Source organism: Salmo salar, chromosome ssa15 (assembly GCF_905237065.1).
Source record: "Salmo salar chromosome ssa15, Ssal_v3.1, whole genome shotgun sequence".
NCBI lineage: Eukaryota > Metazoa > Chordata > Actinopteri > Salmoniformes > Salmonidae > Salmo > Salmo salar.
In genome coordinates, this window is record NC_059456.1 from 37,192,490 (window position 1) to 37,210,183 (window position 17,694).

General features: G+C 44.3%; 1 protein-coding gene across 2 annotated transcripts in view; it reads right to left on the bottom strand.

Moving 5' to 3' along the window:
* LOC106571368 (sodium/potassium-transporting ATPase subunit beta-1-interacting protein 2) overlaps nucleotides 1–17,694 on the bottom strand; it is a 167,972-nt gene that overhangs the window by 19,350 nt on the left and 130,928 nt on the right. For both annotated transcript variants that reach the window (XM_014144383.2, XM_014144382.2), the window contains one exon: nucleotides 6,525–6,725. In XM_014144383.2, the coding sequence (XP_013999858.2) occupies nucleotides 6,525–6,725 (201 nt within the window). The remainder of the gene's footprint in view (nucleotides 1–6,524; nucleotides 6,726–17,694) is intronic.

Here is a 17,694-nt window from a genome sequence, read left to right on the forward strand (position 1 = left end):
ACAATTAGTCTAAGATTGCAATTCTGTGCGGCCATGGTCTCTGTGTGGGTCTTTAGGGACTGACATGTAATGAGGCAAATTGATTCACTTCCCTCAGGGTGTTGGCCACTGTCAAAGCTGATTCATTTTACTCCAGGGGCTAAAGCATTCACTATTCACAGAACTGACAGCATAAAAAATAGCTTTCTATACATGCACAGGCATGAAACAAGTGCAGTCTTTGGGGAAGAAAAACAGATTGTCAAAAGATGTGGCAATTTGAGCAAAGCACCTATCCTGGCTAAATGAATTGGATTCATCTATCACTGTGGCCTTTGCTTTTTGTTTAATTCGTATACTTCGAGATTCAATCAGAGACTTGGAAGACTTGGAAGGCAAAGTGTTTTTCCTTCACCGGTGCATCAATGGAACAGATTCCTCCACCATGACTGATACCTCCTCCAATCCTCTTAAAATGACTTGACCAAATTGGCCTTAGTGTTTGCTTTATATTACCCAGAGCCCAGCCGCCAGGTCTTCAATAGTGACTTCTCTACAGATACCCATCTTTCCATTCTGTTATCCGCGCCAGACATAGCTTTGAACAATAGCCATTGAAATGAACATCGGAGGCAGTGAGAGAGAGGGAGGTTCAGGTGCAGAATAGAAATGAATGTCTGAAGACAGAAAGACAAGGAGAGAGAGAGAATTTCTCATCCCATCATGACAGAAATGCCAAACCACAGGAAAATAAATTACAATTAAAATGGTGGGATCATATGGAGAATAAAACAAGCAAGGTATTTCCACTACTCTGTGAATAGATCACAGCAGTAAAGCAGCAAGGACATTGTTTAAACACTTGGAGGTCATGCTAATTAATCAACAGGGTAAATAATATTGCAAAGAGCTCGACTATTAACCAGGCAAATACTAAACAAGGGGGCTTTCACAGTGCCTGAGTGATGGGTGAATGTATTGTACGTATGGGTATACCGTGCGTCCCTTTAATCTTGTAGCTAATGGACCCAGGCCTAAGCTCTTCTACAAACAATTACACTCACATTCAAAGACCCACTCTGAATACCTAACAAAATACTGCAACAGTACTGTCAGAGGGCACTATGTAATTAAACAAGGTGTGATTCATTACAAGTGTCATTAAAAATATTCTCATAAGCACATCACCATAGCTATGTTTAATAGTCTCATTCATTAAAGTGTCTCTCCTAGCCGTGGGCTCAGAATACCTGTTGTCTGTCTGTACAGGTTAGAGGATGTGATGGAGGAGAAGAGGGGCCTGTGGACTCCAACAGCTGTCTCCTACAGTAAGAGCTGTCTCCTCCTCTGTGTGTGTGTGTGTGTGTGTGTGTGTGTGTGTGTGTGTGTGTGTGTGTGTGTGTGTGTGTGTGTGTGTGTGTGTGTGTGTGTGTGTGTGTGTGTGTGTGTGTGTGTGTGTGTGTGTGTGTGTGTGCGCGTGCGTGTGTGTGTCTGTGTGAGTTTGTGTGAGTCTATGAGATGTCACTCTGGATATGGGAGCATGGGCATAATTGTAAAGTTAACATTTGACAGTAAGTGGTACTAGCCAGGAGTTCAGCCTGCTACATATACTGTAGTCCTATGGCACCTGTCATAGGAAGCACCCGTCAATGACAAGTTAGCTCTTCTGTACAGACCCAGTCCCCTTACGGCTCTATGAAGCTCTGCCTTTACTATATATGTGCAACTTTTAGTAGCCGCTATACAGCAGCACTGTCTTGCAATGACTCTTACATTTCCTATCAGGGTTACTCTCACATTAAACCATGTCATTGTCCAAACGCAGTCAATGCACATGTTTTAAATAGAATAGTTAGTCATACCTTTAGAGCCTCATCATTCCACAGCTAACAGCTTTGTTAGAGTGAACGGGGATCCTCTTCTGATTCATGACCTTCCACGACTGGCTGTTCTTAGAGAAATTGGCCGCGGACCTCTGAGGCATCAGCCATGCTACTGTATGCCGGACACAGCTCATTTAGCCGCTCATCCAGCCATGTGAGCTGGCCGCCCCCCTCTCTCCCCCCCCTTCCCCCCAGGCTCTCCCCTAGACCCCAGTAGTGTGGTGGCGTTTGTTGGAGCCCTTCTCTGTGGCTCTGTGCACTGCCTTGCAACTCTGCTTCTCTCTCTCTCTCCCAGTGTGAAGGAAGAACAGAGAAATCTGCCTGGCAACACAGCAACGTCTTCCTGCACTCCTCATCTCCCAGAGGTTGATTGCAGATAATGATTGACAAGCAGCAGTTCTTATAGACAAAACAATTATCATAGTAGCAAAGCTAGTGAAAAAGCAGTTGGTTTTTCAGAGACCTAAAGCATACTATATTTGTTGGCATACAGTATTACTGTACTGCACATTTCCCTGGTAAACTGTGATGGTTTCTGTACAGTAACAGTTTTGTTTTCCACCATGATGCTATCTTCTCCTCAATGCTTACATCACGGTAATAGGTTCATGCAGCAGACGATGGTGCATAGCAAAATGGCCGGACCGGTGCGGTGGCCAAGGTGAGATGGAGGACATCCATAGTGTTAACCATCATCAGTGGTTCAACTCCCACTCAGTGCTATGTGATTACACTCCCAGAGCATGGTGGACCACTGCTGAGCTGAAGAACACAGTCAAGAGTATGTTTACTGATATGAGATTCTCAGTACTTTTTCCTCCGATTCCCTCGGGAACATTAACACATTATCCATAGATAATAACATTCTAGGCTGGTGGGAACAAAGTGTAATTGTAGATGGGATGTGGAGGAAGAGCAGGGAGACACCACAGTTTCACTGAATCTCACAACCCCAGAGCTGAAAATAACATATGGTCCCTCAGCTAACTGCCTTCTAACCCAACAGTCTCATGTTGACAGTGTCACAGTGACCCCACCGCAAACAGCTTGGGCTGGCTTTATTACACTACTCCGGTAAAAGGTCACTGCGCCAATAAACATCTTAATTATCTACCGTAGCTACCGGCCTGTCTGTCTGATGTTGATAGCAAAACAAAGTCCTTCAGAGTTTCAATCAGACAAAGACAAGGAGGACTGTCGGAGAGGAGCGAACAGTGGAGTAGTAACATAAAAAGATCCTCCACTGATTCCAATTCTCTCTGTCTCATCCACTGCAGGCTTCTCATTACGACACAACTCTATTTAATTACTTTGAGATGGAGGCTTCCTCATGGTGTAATGATGCGTACAGCCATACTAATGTCTAGGCTGGTTGTAAATGAACGGATTAGGCCCCTACATCAATTCTCCGCTTTGAGGGAAACCTCATTAGCACAAGGTGCTGCTCTGTTGCTCTGATGTTAAAAAAGACAGTAATAGAAAAACAATGAGACTTAGGGAACAACGTCTTCCGTCAGAGACGAGGTACATGTTAAAAACTGGTGGCTGCGTGCATGACAAGGAAATGACAGCACTCTCTCTGTGATGCTTCCTCTCTAATCCTTGTAATTATCTCTGTATGAGACCTGAGCAGGAAGAAAAGAAGGAGTTCATCATTTTGGTTCACACAAGGAGGCCCTTTCGTTGTGGACCGTTTTCATACATATTACTGAATTAGATTAACCCAGGTTATTTTCATTAATAAATATGAGATAAATTATTACTCGGGTACTTTGTACCCTGTCAAATGACTGTACTTCAATGAAAGAAGAGGGACAACCAAAAGTTGCAGATCAATTTTGTTCTTGTCTGGCAGAAGGGGAAGGAGAGAAGAGAACAGGAGAAGAGAGGGAGGGTGCTTGTCTCTGCAGTTATCAGATCAAAGAGCCACTCATTCAGTTTGGGGGAAAGATAATGAACCAGTCATTTCTAGCCCTGAAATTCTCATGTGAGGAAACAAAGCCATTCATTATCCATCAGAGGTGCTGGGGAAAATTGACATTGTTGCCTCATGCTGCCAGACACAATTAAACAGCCTTCCATCCATGTCAAATGTCTGAGATAGGAGTGCGTTTTGGATGCTTATTGTGAATTTTTCTCAGCCCAATTTTGAAGTCTGTCGCTAAGACTTCAAGTGCCACCACACAAAGCCGCTTCCAGAGTATTGGGGGTAATTTGGCAAATTGATTCTAGATTCGTCCCAATGCTTTCCACTAAGCTAATAAAAAGCTACTTAAAGACAACAACAATAAAAATGCATTATGGCAGCATTGGACAGGTATTATGGGAATACCGGTATGTGTAATGCTGTGCTAATGTTTGTATATGATTTGCATAATTTATAGTAGATACTGGACACTGTGGCCAGGTCTGCAGACATTTGCTCATTGCTATCAGTCATACTGACAAAGCATGACACACCACTTCCCAAATGACTCCACTGCAGAGACTAGTGCTCTGAGAGGACCAAGAACAACTCTCAGCTCTAGCTTTTAGTTTATATAAGAGGGCATAACACACTTTGGCCATTAGTCTTAATATTCAACTTTTTTAAATGGATTTGGTCTCTCTCCAAGCACATTTTAGTATTTGAAATAAGATGGTTAAGCAATGACAAAAGTGATGTCGGTAGCAGTAAAAGATGGCACCGAAATATCAGAAAGAAGTATCAAACCATTGTAGTATTGTTGGGCTCCATGCAGTCCTTTAAATCAGCCCTAGCTCCGCTCATTCGGCTAAAAGTTTCTGCTGACACAGACACCCGTCTTTCCCCTTCGATGTTTCAGGGAGAACTTAACTCAATCATTGTCATATTGATCCTGGCACCTGACATTCTCCTGACACCATGCCAGTGGAACAGCTCCTGTGTTTAGGAGACTAAGCGTTATTGAACTTGCAATAACTCCAACCATTTTCTACATAATATCTGACAGGTTCTAAGCATATTTCTCACTGGTGTTTGGAATTGTGTTATGTGTCCATTCTACTGTACCGCAAGAGAGATGGGATGAACAGGTGGTGGAATATACTGAAGACTCAATGCACAGACCTTGTTCGATGTTACTGTAATGCAATTGTACTACAGTAGACAAAGCATATGACTGGCGAAAGGGATATGATCATCCACCTTCTCCCGATTGTTCTTAATCAAAACAATCTAAACATAAAATGTAATTGTTTTTTAATTAAAAACAGTGGTTAGGAAAATCTATAAATGTTTGTTTCATCCTATCAAGTGTTAGGTTCATGACTAAAAAAGATTCCAATATGAAGAGTAAAATACATTGAGATCTAACTTATAAACCCGAGAAGTAGCCCTGAAATCCAATCCAAAGTAGGTGGCACAGTGTCAGTTGGGAGCTGATAGAGTTTGAGAATAGTTCTAAATCCAGGCAGATAAAGTATCGGTTGGTTAGCTGGGTAGAACACTCAGTCTTTAACACACTGGGGGAGAGAACATTTTCTCCTGGGATCTATCTATGGGGAACCTTGCCATGATCATTTACACAGCAGCAACACCCCACTCTTTTTCATTAACACATTCCCCTAATTACACGCCATACATTAAGTCATTATGAAATATACTGGTGCATTGTGGGAATTTCCCACTCACGCTGCGAGCCTGGGGACTATAATTACGAATGGCGGGAGAGAGAGAAAAAATAAAGATACATTGGGGACGGTTTTCCCCACACACACACACCCACCCACCCACACTCGCGCACCCACACACACACACACACACATGCACCTACCCTCCCACCCACCCACTCCCACCCACACACACACATGCACCTATCCACGCACCCACACCCACACACGCACACACACACACACATGCACCCACACACACCCACGCACCCACACACACACATGCACCTACCTACCCACCCACACCCACCCACCCACACACACACATGCACACACACACACACACACACACACACACACACACACACACACACACACACACACACACACACACACACACACACACACACACACACACACACACACACACACGCACGCACTGGAGGAGAACGGAGGGAAAACCAATCATCAATAAGGGAATTGCGTTTCCCTTGCTATCCCCCTGGGATGGCCCACTGCCAAGCCACTAAAAGCTGCCGCCAAGCCTAAGAGTTATTTTTCCCCTTGACTATTTTCTGCGTTATAATATTGCCGCAAGACCATTAGTCATTAAAGTAGTAGGCAGCTATTAATACGAGACAAAATAATGCAGCTCGGGTCTTGCTTGCCTGCTCGCTAAGCACTGCCTTATTAGGGTTGTGTTTCACATCACATTGGCATGTCTCAGCATTGATGACCGTGCACACGACTAACTCCTTCATCCATCATAACACAGGTAGAGAGCCTCACTAAACTGAAACCAAGATGAACATTTCTGAGCAGAATGCCATGGTTCACCATAGCCCAAATATAAAAGCTTTTTCATGTGAAACAAGGTCACTGTACAGGGCATGTAGGACTTCAACAAAAAGAGTCCCACATGCCCAAAGCCTAGCGCTGTCCATCCCATTCTCCTGCTGAGATGAGCGGAGATGAGAGGGAGGGTAGTGGGTAGCAGCCCGACACAAACATCCAGAGGCCTACTATACTTACAGCCAGGAGGATCTGCAGGGAGCTGTGGGCCACCTCCACATACTGGTACTCCAGCAGACAGCCTGCGATGCTGATGTAGCGGTGGTCCTCCGGGGCCCAGGACGGAGGAGGGGTGACCAGGGTCACCCTGCAGCCTGGACCATTCTCCATCCACCAGGACCGGTGCATGGACATGTTGAAGGTCATGATCAGGTCACTGTCCTGCTAGGCAGAAACAATAGAGAGAGCTATTTTATATACAGTATAAATGATAGAAGTATTGAGGATAGCTACAATAGATGTTCTATTGTAGGTGTTTAGCTAAGTCCCGATTGCTTTAACCAGCCAGCGGTGGAGTCAGTGCAATTATGTGCCCAAGCTAATGCAAGATTACACATCTGTCTGCCAGTGATTTAACAGCGTAGGTCAATCACCCAGCGCTCCACAATATTGTAATCAAGATAAAATGTGTTCATTGGCATGGAACAATGGCTAAAAGGGTGAAAAACCTCCCCACTGTGACTTCTCTATGCTACCCCTTTTCTACTCTTTAAAAGGGTGCATAGTCTGGAGGAGATTGGGGATTCTTATTTAATTCAATGTGTATTTTACTTTCAACAATGAGCTCATTTCTGACATTTGTTTTTAAGAATCATCTTTCATTCTGAAGTGGGAAAAGCTTTGTACTACTGCTACTTTGGCAGTATTTCATCATGAGTCAAGTTAAAAGCTTTGCTTAACATTTTGCAACACAATTATTTATTCTGCCTCTTTACCGGCATCTCAGAAGGCTATTAGTTCTGAGCAGAACAAGAGTACACCGTGAGTAAAACTAAGCCAACATACATTTAGCTATTGAATGCCATTTATTTTACAATCAACTGGCGGAAGAAATCCCATTTCTCAAATCCCAGCACTAGCAATCCAACTGCTGGCGTACAAAAAGCACTTATGACACCCCAGGTCATTTGAGTCAACGCCAGCTATCCAAGCAGAGGATAATTCTAGTGGGTATTGAGAGAGAAGTGTGCATGCACACATCCTAAATCCAACTATAACAAATGAAGAGGGAATAAAACAAAATCCATCCATCTCATAAATGGTACTTCTAGCTCCCAAACCTCTACCCGGTTCTTACGCCTACGAACGCATGACTGAATATATTAGATTCGCGCATTATCACCCTCTGCTCAATAGACTCCCTAAAGACCTGCATTTTCACATTTCAACTCACAATTCTGAGCACTGCTTAAATCAGACAAGTGTGCCTTCCAGCCCAACATTTGCCATTGCCTGCTGCGCAGTGTATCGGTTATTTTAGCATAAAACCTTGGTATTTGGTACAGAGACAAGCATTCCCTTTCACTTACAAAGCCAAATAACACCACCCACTTGTCTTTCTTCCAAACAACACTTATCAACCAGCTCCCACTTTTCTTTCATCCAAACAACACTTATCAACCAGCTCCCACTTTTCTTTCTTCCAAACAACACTTATCAACTAGCTCCCACTTTTCTTTCTTCCAAACAACACTTATCAACTAGCTCCCACTTTTCTTTCGTCCAAACAACACTTATCAACCAGCTCCCACTTTTCTTTCTTCCAAACAACACTTATCAACCAGCTCCCACATTTCTTTCGTCCAAACAACACTTACCAACCAGCTCCCACTTGTCTTTCTTCCAAACAACACTTATCAACCAGCTCCCACTTGTCTTTCTTCTAAACAACACTTATCAACCAGCTACCACTTGTCTTTCTTCCAAACAACACTTATCAACCAGCTCCCACTTGTCTTTCTTCCAAACAACACTTATCAACCAGCTCCCACTTGTCTTTCTTCCAAACAACACTTATCAACCAGCTCCCCCTTATCTTTTCTCCTGCTCTCAGAATGAATCATCCAGGGGATTGGGGTCAGTGGCATTATTGCATATCAAGATCTATCATTCCTCTGCCTCTAGAAATGGTGTGCGTGTTTGTCCACAAAGGACGTGGGTGTTGCGATTAACTGCTTTTAATTCATCTTGAAATACACATCAGGCAGAGATGTTTTGTTGGATCCTTGCCAAACAACACACCCACAGCATCATTTTTGTCTGCTTGTGTGTCTCATAGAGGAGTGGATATTGATGGAGCAGGCTCTCCAATACAATCAGAATCACAAGGTCTCATCCAACACAGGTTCAGTGCCAGACTGCTCAAATGTTCCAGATTGTAATTACATTAAAACCTACAAAGTGGACAAAGAAATACATGAAATGCCTGAAATTAAAGCTGGAATCCATAGCAGTAAAACTGTCATGTCTGTTTACAAAATTACAACAAGCAAGACGTTACGTCAAACAACAAACACAGTTTCTTTCCCTCTGATATCCTTCCACCCTTGTACAATTTTATTTTTATCATGATGCTGGATGCTCATTAACTCAAAACATTTTTATTTATTTAAAAAATATATATATTTCACCTTTATTTAACCAGGTAGGCCAGTTGAGAACAAGTTCTCATTTACAACTGTGACCTGGCCAAGCTAAAGCAAAGCAGTGCGACAAAAACAACAACACGGAGTTACACATGGAATAAACAAACGTACAGTCAATAACACAATAGAAAAAGTCTATGTACAGTGTGTGCAAATGTGGTGAGATTAGGGAGGTAAGGCAATAAATAGGCCATAAAGGCGAAATAATTACAATTTAGCATTAAAACTGGAGTGATAGATGTGCAGATGATGATGTGCAATGATGATGTGCAAAACATAAACAATAACAAATGCTGTTGTGCCTATCGTGGATATCAGTTTTATTGAAAAAACTATTCCGGCCTTCAGGGGGGCGCAGCGGTCTAAGGCACTGCATCGCATTACAGACCCTGGTTCGATCTGAGGCTGTGTCGCAGCCGGCCGCGACCGGGAAACCTATGATGCGGCGCAGAATTGGCCCAGCGTCGTCCGGGTTAGGGGAGGGTTTGGCCGGCCGGGATGTCTTTGTCTCATCGCGCTCTAGCGACTCCCTGTGGTGGGCCAGGTGCAACTGTATGGTGGTTCTTCCGACACATTGGTGCGTCTGGCTTCCGGGTTAAGCGAGCAGTGCCAAGAAGCAGTGCGGCTTGCCAGGGTCGTATTTCGGAGGACGCATGGCACTTGACCATCACCTCTCCCGAGTCCGTACCGGAGTTGCAGCGATGGGACAAATACTGTTTTGGACTACCAATTGGATATCATGAAATTGTGGAGAAAAAAGGGGTAGAAAATGTAAATAAATATCAAACTCTTTCAACTGCTCATAACTTTACCCACCGCTATACCACAATGGCCTACTGGTATGTGAAATATTAGGTACTGTTGGCCTAAATCTACTAGCTGGACTAGCATACCCGTGCCTGTCCCCTAGCACAGACCCAGCTCAGTGTGACAGGTGTGTTCTCATGCCTCCTCGTATGAAGACAGACAAGTGGAAAATAAAGAGTGCTAGATGTGGAGAGAAGGAGAGGAGGGCCAGGTTGCTGCTGTCTACCTCGCTGTGTCTCCCTGCCTATGTATCTGCTTTAATGAACATCAGTCGTGTGGACAAACACTATCCATCACCAGTCAAATTGCGGAGAGAAGGAGTGGTGAGCGTACAGCTGCAGTAGTACAGGGATGCCTGCCTTACTAGCAGACAAACACCTTTCCATTACCCTTTGACTGACTGTTGGTGTGGCTCAGCATCATTTTGGAACCAGTACAATGACAGCGTGAGAGGTGGGTGTTATTGAGAGTGGACTAGTTGTTATTAAATAGTAAGGTGAGGTTGATGTCTGGTCTTTTCTTGATGCAATCAACGGTTGACAAGAGTTGTTGTCGTCTTTCAGAATTGTTTAAGACTAGCGAGAAACACTCTGTGTGACACTGATTTAGCCCAATGCAGTAAATTAAGTACTGTACAACAAAAACGAAGTCACCAGAGAACACAAAAATGTGTATTAATTGAAAATCAGTCATATGCAGTATCTAAAATCTCTAGGAACAAAGGCAATTATTAAAGAAGTTGCATGGATACCATTGAAATTTTCTCTGTCCCTGTGGGTTCCATTTGTAGAGCTTTGTACTGTATTGTTGTTTCATCAGCCAGAAAATCCTTAGAAAGCCAGAATCAATTCAATCAATTTAAATGGGCTACAATTGCTTAAATATGACTCTGATTGAGCATCAATAGCACTGACACTACAAAGGCCAAAACAAATTGGATGGATACACTTCTATGAGAGTGGCAGTTATGTTGTTGATATATTTTAGACACCACCAGTACATTCCTGCAGGAGTACTTTCAAGATCTATAAACCTGCTTAGCTAGCCCTGGCCAGGGGGATTTTCTTTCTGAACACAAAATGGGGGCAGTCACACTGCTAAGTACGACAGACAGCTATGAACGAGTTGCCTGGCTACCCAAACCCCTTCCTCCAGCCAAATGCTACTTCACGCCCATGGACGTTAGTTTCTTCTCCCCAATGAGTCTGGATCTGAGTACCTGCCTGACGATTTAGTTTACACAAAGACATTTTAACTGTTCTGATTGGTCCCAGAACCGTTGGATTGGGCCACAGCCAGAACACACGTGGGTTAAGCAACATTGTGAAAATGTGTCATTATCTTTGACATTATGATTTGTTAGAGAGGATCCAACATCTGATTATTTTGTTTTGTCCAAAACCCTCATTTTGACGTCACCACAAAGGACTTCAATGATGGCAGACTCAGACTGAAGTATGTAGCGGACATAGAACAGGGGAAGAATTCAGTTTGAGTCTTCAGGCAAATGAAAGAGAGACAGAAGGACTAGGGAACATTTCTCATTCTTTTCATGGTAGCAGGGGTCAGAATTCCCTGTAGAACGCAGGAAGAGATCAAGAGATCAGCTTTTCTGTCTTTTAAGACATCAATCCAAACTCTAGAGGACTGTTCTGAGACTGTTCTGACGACAGGAAGGATACGCATCCTCTCTCTCCTCACAACATGCTGATTTACAACTGAATGCCTATCAAAGCCTGCATGAAGTACTGTATGTGGTAGGAAAAAAACATTCATACCATTTAAATACCACTAAACAAGATTGTGTCTTTGAATTTAATTTATGGCACTCACAGCAGTTTGCGATGTACTGCTTAGTACCCGCTCTGTAGGAATGTTCCAACCATTGAGTGACTCACTGTAATCAGAAATAGAGATTGTCATTGAGAGAAAGCAATCTGAAGGTATTTGAGAAAGGATCAAGATGGAAAACAATCAGCAAACAAGTTGAAAAAAAATCTGATTTTGGCAGTCCGATGAGAAGTACATGCTGAACCAATGGCTGATAACAATGAATAGGCTGATTGTGTTACAAGGAGAACCAACAGAATACTCTGAAATAGATTGGGAAATAACTGTATTGTTTAGCAATAGAATACCTGTGTTTCCCATTGATTACAATTTTTCATATTCTGAGAAAGTCTACATTTAAAACAAAGAATCTAAGCATGTGCCAAATTGCTTTTATGCTACATTAATTGTACCATGGAAAAATTCATTATTTCACTGTGAACTATAAGAATACTGAGGCTTAGCTGATAATGAGGATGGAATAGGAGAGTGTTCTGTGTCAACAGAGACACTTACAGCAGGGCTACACACACTGTCAAGCACCTCATATCATTCCAAGAAATCCAGTTATCCTTTAATAACCTCCCATAACACACAATGAATGAAACCACACAACTACGCAGCTGCATTACTTGACATATCATTTGTCTACACTAATTATAACAGCATCATCCACATGTGGCTGTCTCAGTCATAACATATGTTGAGCTGGACATTGGTCCTCAACTTCCAAATTGTACTCTTGTTTTGTTTGGGATTTCGGGTGGTGTCGAGCAATTACTGGTACAGAGGCTAGAGAGAGCCTAGAGAGAGGCCAGGGAGAGGCTGGGGGAAGGGGGCAGAGAGAGGGGCAGGGAGAGGCTGGGGAAAGGGGCAGCTGGGCCCCGTCTAAAGACTGGTGTCTCTAATTGCCTGTCGAGGGATGTGTCAGAACAAACACATCAGGGGGTCAGCAATAACCATCTATACCAAACAACTATCTATAGTACTACACAGCCCACGTGTTGTCATGTGTGTCAACCTTTGATATCCGTTGCAACATCGGTGAGAATGTCTGTGTAAGTTGATAAACCTATTCAGCAGAATGTATAGGCCTACTTGTTTTGAATCAGTGAGTAGTGAGGAGTTGGTTCAGAAGAATGTTTGAGGATAATTTGGAATGATGTATAACACATAGTAAACATTAACTTCAACACACTGAGTATTACTCATCAGTACAACATCTCCCCTCATTCACTCAGACTTCACTTTTCAACTCCTGTCCACGTATAGTACAATGCATAATGCATAGACTGTATGTGTCCCCTTTCTAACTGTCATCCACGAAAGCAGAGTGATCCTTGAAAATCTGTCTCCCTCTCCGATGGCTTCTACCTCGGGTTCAAATCCTCAGAGCTTCCCCCCTCATCGGACCGTGAGGTTGTCTGAAACTTCGGCCCCTTCATCATCCACAATGGATTCTACATCTGGCTCGGGTCCATCGGGCCCCACCGCCCTTCGGCCTTCGAGGGGTGTGCTAAACTACTTGAGGCAAAAGAACGTCCGGACCTCCTCAGCCTTTGCACCAGCTGTCGTCATTGGCGGTTCACGGGGTAAAAACCCTGTGCTTTCCTGGAGCCTGAGTACAGGACATTAAAAGGCTGCTTCCGAACGTTCTATGAAAGCAGCCGGGAGCTGACGCTGTTGTCATGTGGGGTGAAATGATATTAGGAGGGCTAGCACGGAACTGCTGAAAATGGATTTTAAAGAACTGATTCTAGCTCTGAAAATTTTCTAAAAGCGGCTAATTATTTCAGGCCTGGTACCATCGTTGGGCCGCGGGTGTGAAAGATTCAGCAGGCTACTAGCATTACACACCTGGCTAAAAGATTACTGTAGCTCTGTTAGAATGACTTTAATAGATAACTTTGACACCTTCTGGAAACAGAAGATGCTCTACAAATCATCTTGGCTCCAAGACTTTGTCCATGCATTTAAAGGCTGCATTGAGACAATGACTTATCAATGACCCAAGCCCAGCTCAGATTGTAACTGACAATTAACCTGTAAGTCTATGTCGTCATTTTTTTCTTTGAATTGTTTATGTGTTCACATTATGTTATGTTTATTTATGTGTTTATGTGTTTATGTATAATAATTAAGGATGAAGCGTGAATTCATGCCAGGAATAATAAGTGTGAAGTTTGATTTCCTCCCTTCTGTAATAAGCAGCCAATGAGGTATTTTTCCTTTATTCATGTGTTTAATCTGATATTGTTATAGCTCCGGCTAAACTGTTTATGTATGTAAGCACTTCAGAGTTATATCAAGCTAATAAGTCAATCGTAAGACAAGAAAGTTGTAAGAGCGTGCTTAACTGTATTTTCATTTACTTTATAGTTCTCACGGAAGGTGATAATTCTGACTAAAACTACAGAATAAAACCGCCAATTAAAATCAAGGAACAGTTGTGCTCGTGGTTACTGGAGGGAGCTACAGTGAGAACTCAATGCTCTTCACGAGCAAGAGAGAAAGAAGAATCTCATCCAGCTGTAAAACGTCTACAAGATTCCCAAGTCCTGGTAGACCCTGTCAACTGCCAGATGAGATTTGCCTCTACCTGCAACCTAAGAAGAAAATTACTGAGGATAATAGCGGACGATAATGCCATATCTTCAATCTAAGCTACAAGAAAGTGTGTGCTCTCAGGTCTGGAGGGAAGCAAAAGTCATTCCACTACCTTGGTATAGTAAAGCCCCCGTTACTGGCTCAGATAGCTGACCAATCAGCCTGTTACCGGGGGGGATTTAAAAAGATTGTGGGAGCTGTTTTGTTAGACGTCAGTGCAGCTTTTGACATTATTGATCATAGTCTGCTGCTGGAAAAACTTGTGTTATGCCTTTACACCCCCTGCTATATTGTGGATTATCAGGTTTCAGGTAAGACCCAAGTGCAGACTGTTGAAGTAACAATGTTTATTGCAACAGGCAAACGACAGGTCAAGGCAGGGAGGGGTCGCTAATCCAGAGTAGTGGGGCAAAGGAACAGGTCGGCAGGCAGGCCCAGGTCAGGCAGAGGTCGGTAATCCAGAGTAGAGGCAAAGGCACAGGACGGCAGGCAGGCTCAGAGTCAGGAAAGGCAAGGTAAAAAACCAGGAGGATGAGAAAAAGAGAGACTGGGGAAAAGCAGGAGCTGAGACAAAACGCTGGTTGACTCGAACAAACAAGACGAACTGGCACAGACAGCCAGAAAACACAGGGGATAAGTGGGGAAGATAGGGGACACCTGGAGGGGGGGTGGAGACAAGCACAAGGACAGGTGAAAGACCCCCCCCCCAGGGATGCCACCTGGCGTCCGACCTGGACGCATACCTGGTTGAGCGGGGTGTCGGCGTTGGAATTTAGAGATGAAGCCTGGGTCCAGGATGTCCCTAGCGGAGACCCACCACCTCTCCTCCAGGCCATAACCCTCCCAGTCAACCAGGTACTGGAATCCCCGGCCCCGAGGTCGAACCTTCAGGAGACGTCTCACCATGTACGCCGGTCGATGAGACGGGGGAGAGGGGTGAGCCTGGAAACAGGAGACAAAGGGCTGTGAGACATGGGTTTAGATCTAGACACATGAAAAGTAGGACGTATTCGGAGGGTACAGGGCAACAGAGGATGAACAGCAGAGGGGCTATTGATTTTGGAGCAGGGGGGGAAAGGTCTCGGCTTCCGGGGGTGTAGCCACGGGGCTATAGCGGCATGTCAGCGCATCCGGCTTAACCTCCTTGGGTACCGGTCGGTGTTGTCGAAGCGAAGTGGCAAGGGCCTTACTGAACCCCTCCCGGAGGTCCTGGTACTTCACGAGAATGGCAGAGAGGTTCGGGCCAATTTCCAAGCCCCCAGGAATACGTCCCAGGGCAGGCAGAGCTGATTTCAGGCAATGGGCATGGCAGAATGGGCTCCAGCCCACAATGGCACCAGTAGACCAGGCAATCGAGGGATTGTGTCGCTGGAGCCAAGGGAATCCCAATACCACATGAACCTGTGGAGACTCAATTAGCAGGAATTGGATCGTCACGTTGTGGTCCCGACACTCGTAGGTTGATGGGGGTGGTATGGTGGATGACCCGGCCTATAAAGCGCCCATCCAGCGCTCTAACTTCCATGGGAATGGGGAGGGGTTGAGTGGGGATGCCCAGCTCGGATGCCAGGGAAACATCCATAAGACTCATATCGGCCCCCCGAGTCCATGAGTATCTGGAGAGACTTGGACTGGTCGCCCCACAGCAGGGTGGCATGGAGAGGGGGGCGAGTAGGGGGATAAGCAACATTATCCTTAAGACCCACCAGAGTACTCATTCCTACCAATGAGCTAGATCTCTTGAAGGGACAGGTAGACACATAAAGACCAGCAGTACCGCAATAGAGACAACTCTGGGTGTTAAGTCTGCTGGAGATAGCCTAGCCCTGCCGAGCTGCTCTATCCTCTCAGGGATGATGACACCGGGGACTTCCGGCGTTCAGATCTCTTCTCCCTCCTACATTCCCGTAGCCGACCATCGATCCGGATGGTTAAAGCGATGAGTGAGTCAAGATCCTTCGGTAGTTCCCGGGCTGCAAACTCGTCCTTTACTTCCTCCGATAATCCGTGTCGGAACGTGTCGAACAGTGCTTTCGGGTTCCAGGCACCGTCTGCTGCTAGTGTGCGGAAAGCCACCGCATAGTCTGCCACACTGAGGGAGTTCTGCCGAAGCTGGAGTAACTTCCGGGCAGCCACTCTCCCGGACACCGGCACGGTACTACAGTACATAGAGCCATGGCTACATGGAACTCTTTTTTACATCAGGTAATTGATGCAAGCAGTAGAATCAGATTTAAAAAATAGATAAAAAATAGACCTTATGGAACAGTGGGGACAGTGAAGAGACACGAGTACACATGGATTTTGTATTGTAGATATGTGGTAGTGGCCTGAGGGAACACACTTAATGTATTGTGAAAAATGTTATGAAATGTAATGTTGTGTAATATTTTATAATTGTATATGTTGCTGGACCCCAGGAAGAGTAGCTGCTGCCTTGGCAGGAACTAATGTGGTTCCTTAATACATACAAAAACAAATACAAAGGATATATAGTCCAAAATGAACACAAAGCTTGTGATACAAAAGCCTCTGGTTCTATCCAAAGCAGTCCTGCCCCCAACCCCAGATTAATGAAAGATGGTACGGTATATAAGAGTGCCTGTGGATGTGCACAGTCCGAGGGACAGAGGAATATACAGTTGAAGTCGGAAGTTTACATACACTTAGTTTGGAGTCATTAAAACTTGTTTTTCAATCACTCCACACATTTCTTGTTAACAAACTATAGTTTTGGCAAGTCGGTTAGGACATCTACTTTGTGCATGACACAAGTCATTTGTCCAACAATTGTTTACAGGCAGGTTATTTCACTTATAATTCACTGTATCACAATTCTAGTGGGTCAGAAGTTTACATACACTAAATTGACTGTGCCTTTAAACAGCTTGGAAAATTCCTGAAAATTATGTCATGGCTTTAGAAGCTTCTGATAGGCTAATTAACATAATTTTAGTCAATTGGTGGTGATCCTAACTGACCTAAGACAGGGAACTTTTACTAGGATTAAATGTCAGGAATTGTGAAAAACTGAGTTTAAATGTATTTGGCTTAACACCTGTATGTTAACTTCCCACTTCAACTGTAAGTAACAGCTACAGCCATGGGTGTTGTTCATTTCTGACCCCCGGAGTTCCTGAGGATTATGCTCATTGTGCCGTGGAGTGTAACGGTAGCATTGTGCGTCTGAGCCGTTGCTAAGTGAGACAGAGACGGAGCCAGAGTCATCTCAGAGCTGGGCTGTAGGACTCCAGTATAGGGTGACATCAGCCCAGCCGCGGTTAACAAACCACTGGCTGAAAGGGAAACTGGTACTGAAACTGAATGAACCCACTCTAATGTCTGCCTGGCTCGGACTGGCCAGAGCTTAATATTAGCTTTCTTGTAAACAGCATCCACCTTATAGGGGCTCTATTGTGTTCCATTTCCAGCTGCTGCACAACAGACAATTCCTGCCAGTT